General features: G+C 52.3%; 1 protein-coding gene across 1 annotated transcript in view; it reads right to left on the reverse strand.

The window, feature by feature from the left end:
* DUSP8 (dual specificity phosphatase 8) overlaps window positions 1-14,815 on the reverse strand; it is a 39,925-nt gene extending 25,110 nt beyond the window's left edge. The window contains exons 1-2 of the mRNA XM_005419581.2: window positions 14,736-14,815; window positions 759-1,145 (exon numbers count right to left, since the gene is read on the reverse strand). Coding sequence (XP_005419638.1) covers window positions 759-989 — 231 coding nt within the window. The 5' untranslated portion in view covers window positions 990-1,145; window positions 14,736-14,815. The remainder of the gene's footprint in view (window positions 1-758; window positions 1,146-14,735) is intronic.
* Window positions 14,816-14,824: the final 9 nt, after the last annotated feature.

The following is a 14,824-nucleotide window of genomic DNA, read 5'->3' on the forward strand; positions in this document are numbered from 1 at the left end:
TAACGGTGGGAGCGAGCTGGCGGGGCTGTGATGGCAAGCCACCCTTCGGATGGTGAGCCATCCTCGGGCTCGTCCCGTGGCCTCTGCGGGATCCACCGGTGCAGCCCTCCGGCACCACCTCGGCACCCACGGGCACAGCCCTCCGGCACCATCTCGGTACCCACCGGTGCAGCCCCCGGGCAGCAGCTCAGGAGGACACGACCCAGCCCGCGGCCCTGCAGGGACACCCGGCACTGCTCCGGCCGGCGCTCCAGCCCAGCTCCGTGGCTCAGAGCCACCTCTATTATTTAACCAGGAGCGATAGAGAGAAGCCTGGGAGAGATAATATGCCATGACACCGGATAAGAGCTTCTGGCGTCACAGGGGAGGAGGATTACATGTCCCTGAATGGAGTTAGAGATGACAGAGGGGAGGGGAAGAGTTTTTAGCAGGGGATTAAGTTTACAGCTCCAGGAAGGCTTTGGGGGGTTGTTTGCTGTCATAAGACAAGTCCTAAAGCTGATATACCTGTTAGACTCGCTTGGGGAGGGCTCCTGAAGCAGGGAGCCACGTCAGTGGGGTGGGGGCAATGAACAGGTCCCCAAGGACAGCCCTGAGGTCAAATGAGCTCACACTTTAGCTCTCCAAAGGGTGTCAAAGAGATGCTGGCAGATACCGGGTAAAGGGATGGAGGGGAAGGATCCCTTAGGCCAGTGTGCATCCCACAAGAGAAGAGGGTGTGAGCACCCACCAGGAAAGGTGAGGGTCAGATCCCTTACCTTCATCTTGGAGGCAGGCTGGATGAGCTCCGTGATGGAGACCTTGTCCTGCTGCAGCCTTCTCTTGACAAGCTTGGAGCAGCAGATGTTGACGGAGCTGAGGACGTGCCAGGAGTTGTACTCCACGAAGGAGCGGCTGTCGATGACCAGGGTGCCCTCAGCTCCGTTCCTCAGGAGGCTGGCCAGCTTCTTGGGGTCCATCACCTTGCGTGGGAGCCTGTCCCCAGCCATAACGGGCCAGTCCCCTCTATGGCAAGTGGGGAGCAAGGAGTGGAAGGGCAGGGCACCCGTGTCCCCAAGGGGAATGAGCGAGGGGTGAGCAGGGCAGCACCCGTCCTATTCTCCTCACGCTGCTAATGCCCAGAGTGCCAACTCATTGTGCTGAACCTGGAAAGAGAAGAAAGGAGACAACAACCCATCAGCTAGGCAGGATGATATCAGGGTGTCTTCAGAAGAACCTAAGGGTGCAACAAGCCACACTTTTGAGGTGTGTTCTCCCAGCCTGCTGGCATGTGCGGCTCCAGAGCTGCCCAAGTCAGAGGTTTTCTCTTTGTATTTAATAGCCCTCAGCAGAACTTTCTTCCATAAATTCGTCTAATTGCTTTTTGAAGTCATGTCAGCTTTTAATTTAACAGGCACAGTGGCCAGTGGCAGGGAGTAGAATGGCTTGCCAGTTACACTGAAGAAGTCTTTCCCCTGGCTTGCTCCAAATCTGCTGATGGCTCCTCCGGGTGAGCCTTACTGCTTCACCAGAAAACACCACATGTGCCTGTTCCCTAATCTTCTCCACAGTTCTTACCACATTTAGACCTAATTTAAGGAGCTTTTCAGGTCAAAGCATCTCCAGAGCCACCAGTTACACATACAGACACCTTTTGCCATGCTGGCCAGCCCCGATGTGCCATGTTTGACAGCCAGGCACATCAGGGACCTGCACAGGGCAAGATGTTGCCTCCTTTCCCTGTTTCCAGTCCAACAGCTCCTCACACTCAATTTGCTTTTTCCGACCTCTGCCAAGCCCAGAGCTAATGGTTTCACAGAAGCAGCTTAGGTCATCTCTAAGGTTGTGCTGCGGCATGGTAAAAGCTAGTTTGGGGCCCATCACACATACCACCAAATCAGGTTTGCTCACTCATGTTCATCACTTCACACTGGATTTCACCTGCCTGTTTATCAGAGCCTGCTCACGGGTATTTTTGCCAGCTTGCCTCCTGGCAAGTCAAAAGAAGACAAGAAATCAAGTTGGCCTTTACTCCTGTCTTCAAGAAACAGCCCAGGCATCAAGACAGAGGTGCTGGGAAGCTGTACTTGGACTGATGGCCCCAGAGAGCTTTCTGCTTTTCAGCACCTAACTTGCACAGAATTAGAAAGGGGCTTCACATACAGGAGTGCCTGGCATACAAATACCCTGTGTTTCCATCTTAGGAGCTGAGGGCAGTCAGCCTGGTGCTCTCTGAGGTGAAGAACAAGATTCCTCCATGTCCAGCCCATGACATCTGTAAGAACAGCAGGCAGGCTAGGGAGCATTCAGCTCAGGGTGTCCTCTTAAGTTTTAATGGAACACGTCACTGCAAGGATGTTTTAATGGCATTAGGTTTTAAAGCCACTGCAGTCATTCAGAAAATAAGCCTGGCCTACTACCCAGCTCCTCCTGTTCTTGCCAGACGGTGTTTTAGAGAGAACCCACAAGCTGCTTCATGGAAGCTTTAATGCATCTGAATTAGGAGCCTATGAATAACGTGCCTGGAAAGGCCAGCGTAAAGATTTCCATTGACCTCTGCAGGATCAGGATTTGGTCCAGGGGCCAGAGGAGGCTTACGAGTCACTCTGATCCGAGCAAGCCAGCAGGTCCCATGAGCTCTTACACCTGCAGGCACCTACTGCAATGGCAGCTCAGGATACAAAAAAGATGCTTGACTCAGACACGCTACTGGAGGACATGACAGGGACCTCAGTTACCGGCCACCAAACCCGGAGGACACTGCCAGCTTGTAGGAAAAGAATGGAAGGCCACAGAATGTGAGGATGGGGGCTCCAGCATTTGCTCTGGCTTGTGACTCCAGCACTAACAGCCCAAACTTCCCTGGGCTACCAGACCTGCCTCCCAAAGCAGGAGTAGATGTCCCAGGCTTCAGCCCCAGGATCCAAGCTCCCAATAGGAGGCCACATTAGGATGTGCACTACTTTTCTGCCCTTGTATCACACCCCTGCTGCCTCTGCCAACGTGTTAATACAAATTACGAGAGGGGAAAAAATCCCCTAGAAGCTGAGATGGTGACAGCCCCTCCTGGCACAAAGCACTTTGGCAGCCCCGTGGCACTCTGGCACACTGTGCCTGGCCCCACGGAGCGCCCCGCAGCTCCTGGCCGCAATTCCAATTAGAGCAGCCCCCTCGGCGGGCACCGGGCGGTCCCCCCGCTGCAGGAACCCCGCTCCCCCCAGCTCTCCTCAGGGGGGCTTAAAAATTGAAACAGTTCTAATTAGGGGGTCTGAGGGGGAGCGAGGCTGGCTCCTGCTGGGATATGACACACCTCATTACGTTGCTACCGCCTTGCCAGAAGCCCCCCTGCTGTCCCTTGGCTATAGAGCCAGGGCACTCAGAAAGGATGCAAATTAGCCAGCTTTTCCCTTAGTCTTCCTTTCACACCCCACTCCCCAAATCACTTTCTGCCTCCCTTACCCATCAGGACACCAGGCTGTGAATGTTTTCTGGCTCTTCCAATTACATCGAAGAAAGAAAAAGGGAGTAGAAAGAGCTGACAGACAAAAAAACCCTGGAATAATACAGTGGCAGAGGGATGAGTGAAGCGGGAAGAAGGAGTGATCCAACATTGCAGAGTTCCTCCAGATATAACATGGTATCCCATCTCCAGATAGTGAGCAAGGGGTAAACTGTGGGGGTGTCAAACACTGAGGGGTCTAGGAAAGATAGCAGATTCTGATGAACATAAAACTCTTAAGAGAAACCAAGGCACAAGAGGCCTTCACAAAGTTTGGCAGATGACCGGAAGCTTGGGTGGAAGAGATTGGAGAAGACAAAGGAGGTTTCCCAAGGCAAATAACCCCCCTCCTGCAGAACAACCAGATAAACCTCTGCAGGCACATGTGACACATCAAACAGGTCCCACTCCCAGCCCCACCCAAAAGATGTGCGGGAAGGCAGGGCAAGGTTGGTCCACTCTGCCCCTCTTCCCTTTACAGGGGATGGAGCTGGCCAGCTCAGTGTGGTCACAGGGAGCTGTAACCTTGGCATCAGAACCAAGACACGAGGACTTCTCTGTGTAGGTTCAGCCAGGTCAAAGGCAGACAAGCAACGTCTCTGACAGCACCTTCACAGCACCTTGCAGGCTGTCTATGAGATGGTCCCTCAGAAGAACCAGCTGCAGTGGCCTCATACCTGGGAAGACCAGAGAAGGAGGGAGGATGTCTTTCTGCTTCTGCTCAGATGGGTCAGAAGGAAAACTGAGGGAAGAGGCTTAGCCATGGAGCACTGCTAAAGTAAGAGATCTTCTCACCCCGGTGAGAGGAGACCAGGGGAAAAGGTTAACCTGGAACCTAAATTAGGGTTTCAGAAACATAGCTGTGTTCCTCTCTTATCAGTTTATTAAAGCCATCTTAATCTTCTTGAGTGTTCCTGAAGAACATTATCATAATCCTTTAATCCCACCTCTCCCTGGAGTGCCTGTAATGAGGAGATGGGCACATGGCTTAGCTGAATGGGGACAGCCAGCAGGAGAGGCCACACTTCAACCAAGGGACAGAAAGATGGGAGACAGAGATTAGCACAGGGCTTGGCCAACTCAATGGGACTCTGTCCCTGGTGTCACCTCCACAAATGCGTGTGTAGGTGAGGGGAGCTGGCCACACAAGTCACAAGCATGGCAGAGGTGGTCACAGCATGCAAGTGTTCAGCCTGGCTGTGACCTTCTGGGCAGGCCAGGCAAGAGAGCAAGAAAACCCAGGATACACCTCAGCCTGAGTCTGTCCATGTGGCATGACAGACCACAGGAACTCATCCCTGTGCTGGCCCAACACAGATCACCCAGATGGAGGCTACCTCCCTCAACTGCTCTCTTGCACAAGGCCCAAGCTGAGAGATGTGGTATGGGAAGGGCGCAGATCTGGTTCTCTTCTACTGGAGACATCAGCTGGAAGGGCAGGCAGCAGGTCTCTGCAGCAACCCCAAACCTCGCCAACCAGCATGTCCACTCCTTGCACCAAGCTAGTGCTGTGTCCTGGCGCACTCTACCCTCCACAGGCAGCCCCACCAAGGAGATGCTCCCCCCACCACCACAGGAAGCCAGCCTTGCTGCAGGAACACATTTCCATCATGCCTGTGAGACTGGAGCTACAGCTAGCTCCATGTGATGCTCAGCCCAGGAGCACACTCCTCTGGTGGTGTCTCCACCTTGAGTTTACCAAAGGATAAGAGCACCACAGGAAAACATTTGTTTATTTGTCCCCAGGAATCTGAAAGCAGCCACTTCAGAAGAACTGCCACCTCCACCAGGGACTCAGTGGCACTGACCCAAGTGATTTGGCTTTTCCCCTTGCAGCCCTGGGGATTGGGGGAAATATCTGTGCCTTGTGAGCCTGGCCAGGGCTCCTCCATCCATCCAGGTCAGCCCTGCAACCAGCCTCAGGCTCACTCCTGGGATGCTGGCAGGACCCCACCAGATCCCAGCTCTCCAGACACTTCCTAAGATGCAAACCACAGCAGTTTTTCCAAGCCCCACACCCTTTTTCCATCCTCATCCCTTCATTTCTTTCAAGTGCTTCAGCATTTAGCAAACTCCCCTCGGCTGGCTCATGCTGTTTGAGGGATTCCTAAATCACAGGACCATTACTAATTATTATTATTATTTTGCAGCAGCAATCAGGGACGCGGGGCTCATTAACAAGTTAGCACCTCTGGTTTCCCTGGAAACCCGCAGCTGCCAGGCAACGGCAGCTCTCCGGCCCGAGGCGATGCCACTGCAGCGCCCTCAGCTCATTCCCAGGAAGATGCTCGGGTCCTGCAAGGGTTGATGAACCCAGCCTCGCCAATGGGACGAGGTTAGGAAACTCCAGGATGTGTCCCCTGCTCCACCCCACCTGCTGGGATCCTCAGCCCTTCTTCCCGATCCCGTTCTGCCACTCACAGCATCACAAACTGCGCAGTGGCTCCTCCCTCCCGGCGAGCCATGCAGGCTTTCTCCAAGGGCGAGGAATTTGGAGCATAATGATTCCCCAGAGTAACAGTGGGACAAAGCTGTCAGGTGCCTGCAGCAGCCGTTTTAGAGGTGATGTAACTGATGACGATTTCTCAGCAGTTACTCGAGGTCCCTTTAAGAGGCAGCACAAAAGATTTCTCTGCTTGACGATGGAAAAATGGAGTGGTGGTTTTTTTTTTCCTTTGCTCTTTAAAAGGAGGCTGGGAAACACCACTAACCACAGCTACTAATTCAGACACAAAATCTGCTTGTCCACCTTTCCCTAGTGAATCTCAAGGATGGGGAGGAACGACATCTCCCAAGCCCCAGCAGTATGAGGATGCAGGGGAGATGGCAATGACTTTCCTGGTGCCAGTTAAGCCAGGCTGAGATCCACTGCTCTTTTCTAACCCCTGCCACCCACATGGCAGACAGAGGACTCCTCCACAGCCTCATCCACACTGATCTTACAACCGCATCTTGGATCCCTGCTCACCCCAGGCACATTCCTCCTGGGACAAGAGCTCCTGTGCATGCCTCTCCATGCAGGGAGCACTTCAGGAAGGAGGGAAAGGGCAGCATTCTTTTTCCCACAGCATATCACCCGGAGGCAGCCACTGCACTTTTGCCAGCGTTTCAAGCTTGCTGATCTCATGATTTCTTTAATTTTTTCTCCTCCTTTCTACATCGCAGTCTCCTTTCAATTCCTGTAGGCTGGAAGCAGCATGCCAGGGAGCCCTGCAAGGAGCTGCATGCAGCCAAACAGCACCCACTCGCCTCTCTGCATCTCCCACTGCCCTCCCCACCTGCACCCTGCGGCCCAGAAGGTGTTTTCCACCAGAGGACGTGGCTAAAGGGCTAGGATGTCCTTCAGCAAAGTGCCAGATGGTGCAGTCACACTGGACGAGGGACGTGGCGTGGAGCCACGTGGCAGTGCTGGCGTGGGGGTGCTCGGCCTTGGGTACGTGGCTGGTGGCATGGGACAACTCAGGGACAAAAGGGGACAGGCTGTTCCCAGCTGCCAGGGAGTCGTTCCCATGCACCCTCAGCCCACAAGGCAGATCAGCTCTCCTGGCTGCAGTTAAGACAAGCAAAGGGGTCCTTCATCCTCTCTCACCACCTGATGTTGTGCCAGCAGGCACAACATCAAATTTGGATGGGTTATGACTGAAAATCCAATTGTCTCCCAGCCTGTTTCCACCAAAAAATTGAAGTTAAGGATTTATAGACAGGCCACTCCCAGAAAAATTTCTGACTGCAGTCATGATAGTCAATCTGGAGATCCAGTCAGGAAAAGCCAATGGAGACAGCAGGGAAAGGAATTTGGCTGGAGTCTAGATGACAAGGGCAGTATCTCCTCCTCTTAGACTTGTGCTTTTAACATGATTTATATGGTTTTCCCCTTTAGTATAAACACAAGCTTTCATTTGAAAGCCTACAAAAGCCAAGACCAAAGGTCATCCATGACCAGCCAGCCATTTCATCACCGCCTTTGCCCATGCTGAGGATATTGCTCCCAAGCACGCTGCTTTCTAATACCAAAGTTATCCCATTTCCATTCTCACCCTGCCAAGCTGAGAGCCGGCCACATTCTCATCCCAGACCTAAAAGCACCTTCTGCTTTGAGCAGCTTGGCACACATCACAGAGGACATGTCATGATGGAGAAGAGAAACCTAGTCCTGCTGATCATCAAGGGCCCTTGCCGCCCACCGCCTGGTATCCCACCGTGTGCTGCATGACCCCTGAGCCCAGCAGGCTTATCCTGGGGATAAGGTGCTTCTTTGCCTTTTTACAACAAGAGCAGACAGAAGCAGCCCAGAAAGGTATGCAGTCAGATGGTTCTGCAGGGCTGGTTGGCCTCTCTCATCCCAAGTCAATAAACACCATAAATACCTGTTGGGTGCATTTGCAGTCCCCTGGAGAAAGGGCCTCCAGCACCTGGGTCCTATTTTCCCACAACACCTACACACCAAGTGAAAGAAAGCACAGGATTAAGCTATGGCTCTCCAAAGCTGCAGATAAATATAGCATTTCACTTCTTAAGCACAATCCCCAGTGACAGGGACTTGTCCATCTCAGCAGAGTGCTGGGGACAGTCACAGGTGAGGCCAAAGCGAGCACCCAGCACACACAGGGGCAGTCACTGCCCTGTGCAGTGACTAATGACAGTGGCTAATGCCAGTGCAGTGTCATTAGAGCCCCCTATTCAAATGACAAATAGGAGCCCTGCCTCCCTGAAGAATAATGATGTTCCTTTCTGTCAGGCTGTCTGCAGTTTCTGGCGAGTACCAGTCCAAACTGAGGTGCAGATCCCAGCACAGGTGTGCAGCCAGAAAAGGCCACTGGCCACAGTTATGCCTCCCTATTCCCACAAAACTATGAATCTCCCTAGAAGATCCAGAATTCAATGCAAATGCAAGGGGCTATGTTGGTTGTCCATGGGATGAGACATTCCCCAGGCCAACAAACACATTTCACACGTTTTCTGACCTGGTTCATGGCTTGCTGAATTTTCTATATGCACACAATAGCCAAATTGCTCACGGCTTTGGGACGAATTAGCACGTGCCAGCTCAGGTTCTACTTTCTACCACAGCCCTAACAAGGAGGCACCAGCTCTTGAGTTTTGGAGGATTACCTTTCTCTAATAAAAAACACACAAGACAGGCAAAGCCCAAGATAATGCTCCTGCCCTGCTCTTCTCCTTTTCCCTTGGGGGCCATGATTCATTACCAGCTGGTTTTGTTCTTAATCTGAGGTGACACAGGGGTGAAACAAAGTGATTTGCAGGTCTTCCTCCATCCTCACCACTGTGTTGAGCCATGGTTTGTTGGTCAGATGCCACAGCTCTTCATGTATGAAATCCTGCAGCCTGGCCTCCTGACTGAGAGCTGGGTATTGCAGCACTTTGTAACATGGGTCTTCTCTCTGCATCCATATTATCACTGCTGCTGTGGGGGGCAAACTACATGGACCCATTTGCTGGAGGAAACAGGCAGCAATATTCCCCTCACCAACTCCAGGCAGGTGTTAAGCATGACATATACGTGCACTTTAACCCCAGTTTCAAAAAAAACCCAGAGATGTATCATGGCATCCACCCAGAGATTAAACATCCTTCAACTCATCTCCACGCCAGCTGGTCTCACTCAGCCCTGCTTCTGATCTTGCAAGTGACAGCTGGGGTGATCACACCAAGCCCTGCTCCTTTTGGGCTGGCTGACCCCAGCTAAGACCAGTTCAGTCACCCTCACCTTCCCACCTGTCCTGCTGGACTCCAACAGAGCTCACTCTTGTCTTTGCATCAGGTACTGCTGAATGAACCTTGCTCAGGTGCCAGACAAAGAGGCAGCCAAGCTCAAAGCAGAAGGGATTGTGAGGGTGACACAGAATTAACAGGCATCAGCATTCAGAAAGCAAGCGGAGAATGCGTCTATCTATTTTTAATGGTACAATGAGAGTGCTTTACAAAAGGATGTGTCTGGGGAGATTCTGCCCAGTCAGAGATTTGCATTCGGGTTTTTTTGCAGCAGTCAACTTCCCTCGATGTGTGGGAGGCATTTTGTCTCTTCACCACCCCAGAGAGCAATTCAGAGGGCCCTGTCTCAGTTTTGGCTGGAGGCTCATCCCTCTGGGTCACCTTCCTGCCCTGCTGCATCCTTCTGACTTTCCACCAGAAGACCTGAATCTGATGTGAGCAGCAGGTAAGGTGTACAGAACAGGTCCAGGCTTCCTTGGCTTCTGAGTGTCAGCCCTGCTGAGCCAGTGGGGACATCTCCGCGAGGTGCCCGACAGCAGCAAAGCAGTTAACGTGGTTTCTCATGGGCAGGCTCCAGGCAGCAGTGCTGGCACCCTCTCTGCACCAGCCCTCCACTCAGCAGCCTCAAGTGCCAAGCGAGGCTCCGGCTGCGCCCGTCCGCTCCCCACGCAGGGCTGCCAGCCAAGGCAGTGAAGATGGCATGAATAACTCCACTCAAGCCACGGCTCGAGGAGGACCAGGCTGCCATTGCAAGCTTGGAAATGAGGGTTGTTAGAGGCAACGCAAAAACAATCAGATGTTGTAGACACTTCTTGGTTGCCTCTTTTCAGCAGAGATGGAGGGTCCCTCTTTGTCTGGAGGGTCTGGATTTCAATGGGAGATGCGTGATTCACACAGGCACAGGTTTAACGTGTGGAAAGGGCTTGACTTACTCAATGCAAAAAAACCTGCAATGCCCTAATAGACTGAAATTTCTCCCTGAGCTTCTGCTGCATCAGCTGAATTACCATGTGTTAGCTGTAGACAGCAGAGCTCCTCAGAGAACTAAATCCCCTATTAAAAAGCTGAAAAGAGGCGAGCTGAAAAGCGGGGATGCAGGCACACTGCGCACCTCCGTGCCGGATGAGTAATGTGGGTTGACAGAGACGGACCGGAAAGACGCACTGCATCGTTAGCAGGGCTGGAGGACGTGGTGGGGGACAGCATGCCAGGGTCATGCTGTCACTGGAACCTCCATGCAGGATCAAAGCAGTGGTCCACCTCATTCATGTCCCCTCAACAGCACTGCCTAATAACAGGTATCCTACAAAAGCCTGGGAGAAGCAGGGCGGTGGGTATTTATGGACTAGTCATGCAATAATTTAGGCTTAAAGGGACCTCAGTGGTTCAGCTGGTCCAACCCCTCTCTCCCTTAAAGGAGAACGAGCATCAACACCAGAACGGGCTGTCTTGCCCTTCTGGTTGCCAAATGACTTGTTCCCAGTCATCAGTGGACTCAGAAATAATGCCCCCCATAACTCAGCATGCAGAAACCCTACACAGAGAGCCTCTTTTGCAAACTGCCAGAGGATCTTGAAGGACTCTGGAGAAATTCCTGAAGAATACAAGGTCTCTGATCCAAGAAAAGGCTTTATTTAAAGGAAATACAGTAAAGGCAGACAAGACATATATGCACACATTAGGGAACCACAAGTGCTTTCCACACACAAAAAACAACATGGAAAAAGGCATAAGAGGAGTGCAAAGAAAAGAGGAAATCAAGAAGGATTTCCGGCCCCAGATAGGTTCCTGGGAGTCTCTTAAGTTTAGGCTTAATGCACACAGCCCCTGCATTTTTGTCCTGTTATTGCTCCCTGTTTACAACAGGAGACTCTATGTACTGGATCAGCTTCCAGCGAGCACCTCCAGGTTCTCCTCTGAACCCAGCCTCGGCTGGCACTTCACCTGTCTTCTGAAATGCTGATCCTTCCATGACACCATGCAAACAATACCCATTGCTTTGGGAATCTGAAGATCCAAAGCAACAAAACCAACCCCACAGAAGCCCTGGGCAAAGCAAGGAAAGAAGCCTCCTGCACACCAGCCTAGATTAACTTGTCCAACTGGGTCTAGAAAGCCTCAGAGGAAGAGCCAAATAGCAGAGAAGTGGAGCCAGCCATCCTACAGGAGACATGGCAGTCTGCAGCATAGGCTGAGCAGGGCTCTGTGCTGTGCACAGGACCCCAGGGTAGCCCACCTTTACTCTTAATCTCCTTTCTTGAAGGGAGATGGTTGAGAACCAAAGGAGTGTCATGGACCCAAAGGTTTGGGGCAAAAAGTCTAGAAACATCTCTTGGAAGAGAAAGAGATGTTTTCCTCTCTATGAACTCATGCTAAAGAGGAGACAGGGTGACCAAGGCATCGACCATGACCAGAGCTTGGTATGTTCCACCACAGTCTCAGCTGCTGGCCCACTTCTGGCAAAGCAACTGTGCCATGGGGATGGGACACATGTCATGGTCTCGCCCTCCATCAGATGAGCAGGCAAAGCCATCACTGGGGTGCACTACATCACTCACTGTCCCTGCAGGAACCTGTACTACCACTGATCACACCACAAGCTCTGCCTGGCTTTGACAGCAGCCCTGACACCGCAGTGCATGGCATCTTGGCACAGTCAGTTTTTACCCTCCCTCACACTCCCCTGGCTGCCTTATAATCCTGAAGTACACCCAGGTCTCCTGAGCAAGCTTGAGAAAATCTTGAGCACAGAGCTTGTTTAGCTTCTTATCTGATGAATGCTCCCAGGCCACTCATCTCCCTTCCAATTACGTCAGGTGCTCCTTCCCACTGGCATCAGGCGGGACAGGTGTATCTTCAGAGAAGAAATGTAAAGCTTGAAAAACAGGTTTTAAAACCCAGAGGGCATGGGGATGCAGAGGAGTGTCAAAGCTTTCCCCACAGTATGACTGCATTGCCGCTCTGGCTGCAGGAGCTTCTCTGCATAGCAGCAAGGAAAAGAGCGCAGGGAGACCCAGAGACCATGAGCACCTGGGAATTTCTGCAACCACCTCCCCCTTAACACTGCCATTAAACACATGGCAGAGGGTAAAACAGGCTACAGACTCTCCCTGGCTGTCCTGCTGGGACAGAGGGGTCAGCATCCACAAGCTCCTTCTCTTCATCACCTCCTTCTTTACCAGATTCAGTTTGCTGGCACAGTTTCAGTATGATGGCAGTGTCCTATGAGCCTGCACCATAAATCAGGGCTGCCAAATGCTGGAGCACCTCCTTTTCCTCCTCCCATTCCTGATAGTGTGAACATGCTCTGCACCTGACTGTGCCCAGGGCTTTGGGAGCTGAGCTGGGCACCACAGAAATTAACCTCTGATCCCCAAGAAAAGCCTTGTTTAAAGGCAAGGAAGCAAATCCAAAGAAGAAAAACCCTCATCCCCCATGCAGATTACAGCAGCTGGTACAGAGCTAAGGGGTAGGGATGGAATGGGGACTCACTCATACTCATGCCAAGAGAAGTCACTTCAAAAATCCAGAGGCACAATGGATTCCCAGCCTTTTGGGGGGTTTCCAGCCTGTGGAGATTTCCTAGGGGAGGACAGGGGCGCACAGGAGAGAAGAGAGTTTTTTCCCACCTCTTAGGATCCAATTTGGCAGCATGGGACAGACACTACTGCTTAGTCCTACCCAGCCCTCAGGGGTGTTTTTATAGTAAAAGTGACGTTGCATTTAATATTAGGTGAATATAAGCTCTCCAAAGGCTCAGTGGCTTTCTCAGTGAGGTACCTGGCACCCAGCAAAAACACACTGCAGACAAACATGGTGCAGTATTTGCAAGAATAATCTCCATGCAGAGTCCCCAGTGAATGCTCCTAAGGATTCTGGCCACTTTGCTCAGCTCTCCCAAGCTTAGCTGAGGATAGACTTTAAAGAATAGCGCTAGATGCAGGTTCTCCTTACCTTATGTCTAAGCAAGGACAACTGAAAGCCACGGGAGGACAGTCTGTTGGGTTAGAAGACTTTTGGTGCGAGCTGCTGACATCTCTGCTTGGAAACCTTCCAGCCTCAGGTTTGAGCCTCTCAATTGTGTTGTCAATAGACCAAGGGCAGGAATTTCTGCGTGCTGCCATTGCAAAGAGGCATGTGGGCATCCCTGCGCTGCTCACACTCTCGCCTGTCTGCTCTTGTCCCAGCCATTTAGACAGTCCTGCACATCCAGGATCTGCTACTGTGGCTGTGCCATGCAAAATTTGGGATGAGACACCTGCAAAGTCCTTGAGGGTGTTTTAAAATCCCAAATACGCTATGGCCAGGAGGATTTTCTTGGTGTCACAGCTTATTTCGTTTTGGGAGCTGTTACAAGCAAAATCAAAGCGAGTGCAGGAACCGCCATGCAGACCCAAACCCCAACAAACCTCTTCTGCAGAGAGAGTCCTCCCGGCACAGCTGCCCTCCAACAGCGCAAGCAGAGGCACACAGAGGCAAGGCCAGACCCAAAAGCACCAATTCCTCCCGAAAACAAAGCTCTCCACAGCTGCCTTTGGGCGCAGGCAGCCGTGCCCCCAGCCTTTGCCTCAGCGCAGGAGATGAGACAATGCAAGCCAATGTCAAACACCGCTCCACGGGCAAGCTGCTCTCAAGGTTATCATGGCCCCTGCACTGCCAGGTGCAATCCTCAGTGCTACCTGCTCGGATATCCTCGCCCTTTCCTGCGGGAGAGGGGTCTGCCTTACTCCCCCAAATCACAGGGAGATGGAACCTCTGGCAACCATTCCCAATGCATTCGTCATCGCCAGCTGCTTGGGACAGGGATGGTCTCTCCTACATATGCTTATGCAGCACCCAGCTCCCAGCAGGGAGCTGTGGATAACTACCGCAATACGAGGGATAAACGCATCCATGCCTAGAAAAATCCAAATATCCCTATCAGAACAGCACTGCACCGCGTTCTTCCTTCCAACGAAACCGCAAATTACTGACCTGTGCACAGAGCTCCCCCAATGCAAGCTGAAGCACTGACATCAGCTTTTGCTGTTGCTCAGGAATTTAATTCTGGGGGAGGAGAAAAGGGAGGGGGGAGCAGGAAGGAGAAGGAACTTATTTATCAATAAGGGAAATAAACAGGAATCTTTAAAAACAAACAACGCTCAGCACAGAAAGCAACATTTACCACTATATAATGATTGAGGGTGTGTGGGGGGTGATCAATCGGTCCAGGCACATTAGAGGAGGTAGAGAGGATTTTTTTTAACGAGCAGCTTAACTCATTAATCGCGAACAGCGCCTTCGGAGCCGCAGCAACGAAGTCTTGCATGAAAACCCCCGCTGCTGAACACATGCCGGCTTCGTTTAAACGCCAAGGACACAGGGCGACACTCCAACCTCTTTCATCATCAGAAAAACCACAGCGCTGTTAACACCGCTTCCTCAAACACCAGCCCTCAGCCCCGCCAGAAAACCCCTCCACCCGCGAACCCCGGCCCGGCAGGACAGCGGCGATTCCCCGGAGCTTCCCAAGCCCCCTCCTCACCTGCACCACGGCCGCCCGGCAAGCGCACACCGCCGAGGCAGGGTGGGATTTCCACCGCCCCCCCGCCCGAAAACAAGCGCAGCATCCCC

The sequence above is a fragment of the Geospiza fortis genome, unplaced genomic scaffold (assembly GCF_000277835.1).
Source record: "Geospiza fortis unplaced genomic scaffold, GeoFor_1.0 scaffold66, whole genome shotgun sequence".
Taxonomy (NCBI): Eukaryota; Metazoa; Chordata; class Aves; order Passeriformes; family Thraupidae; genus Geospiza; species Geospiza fortis.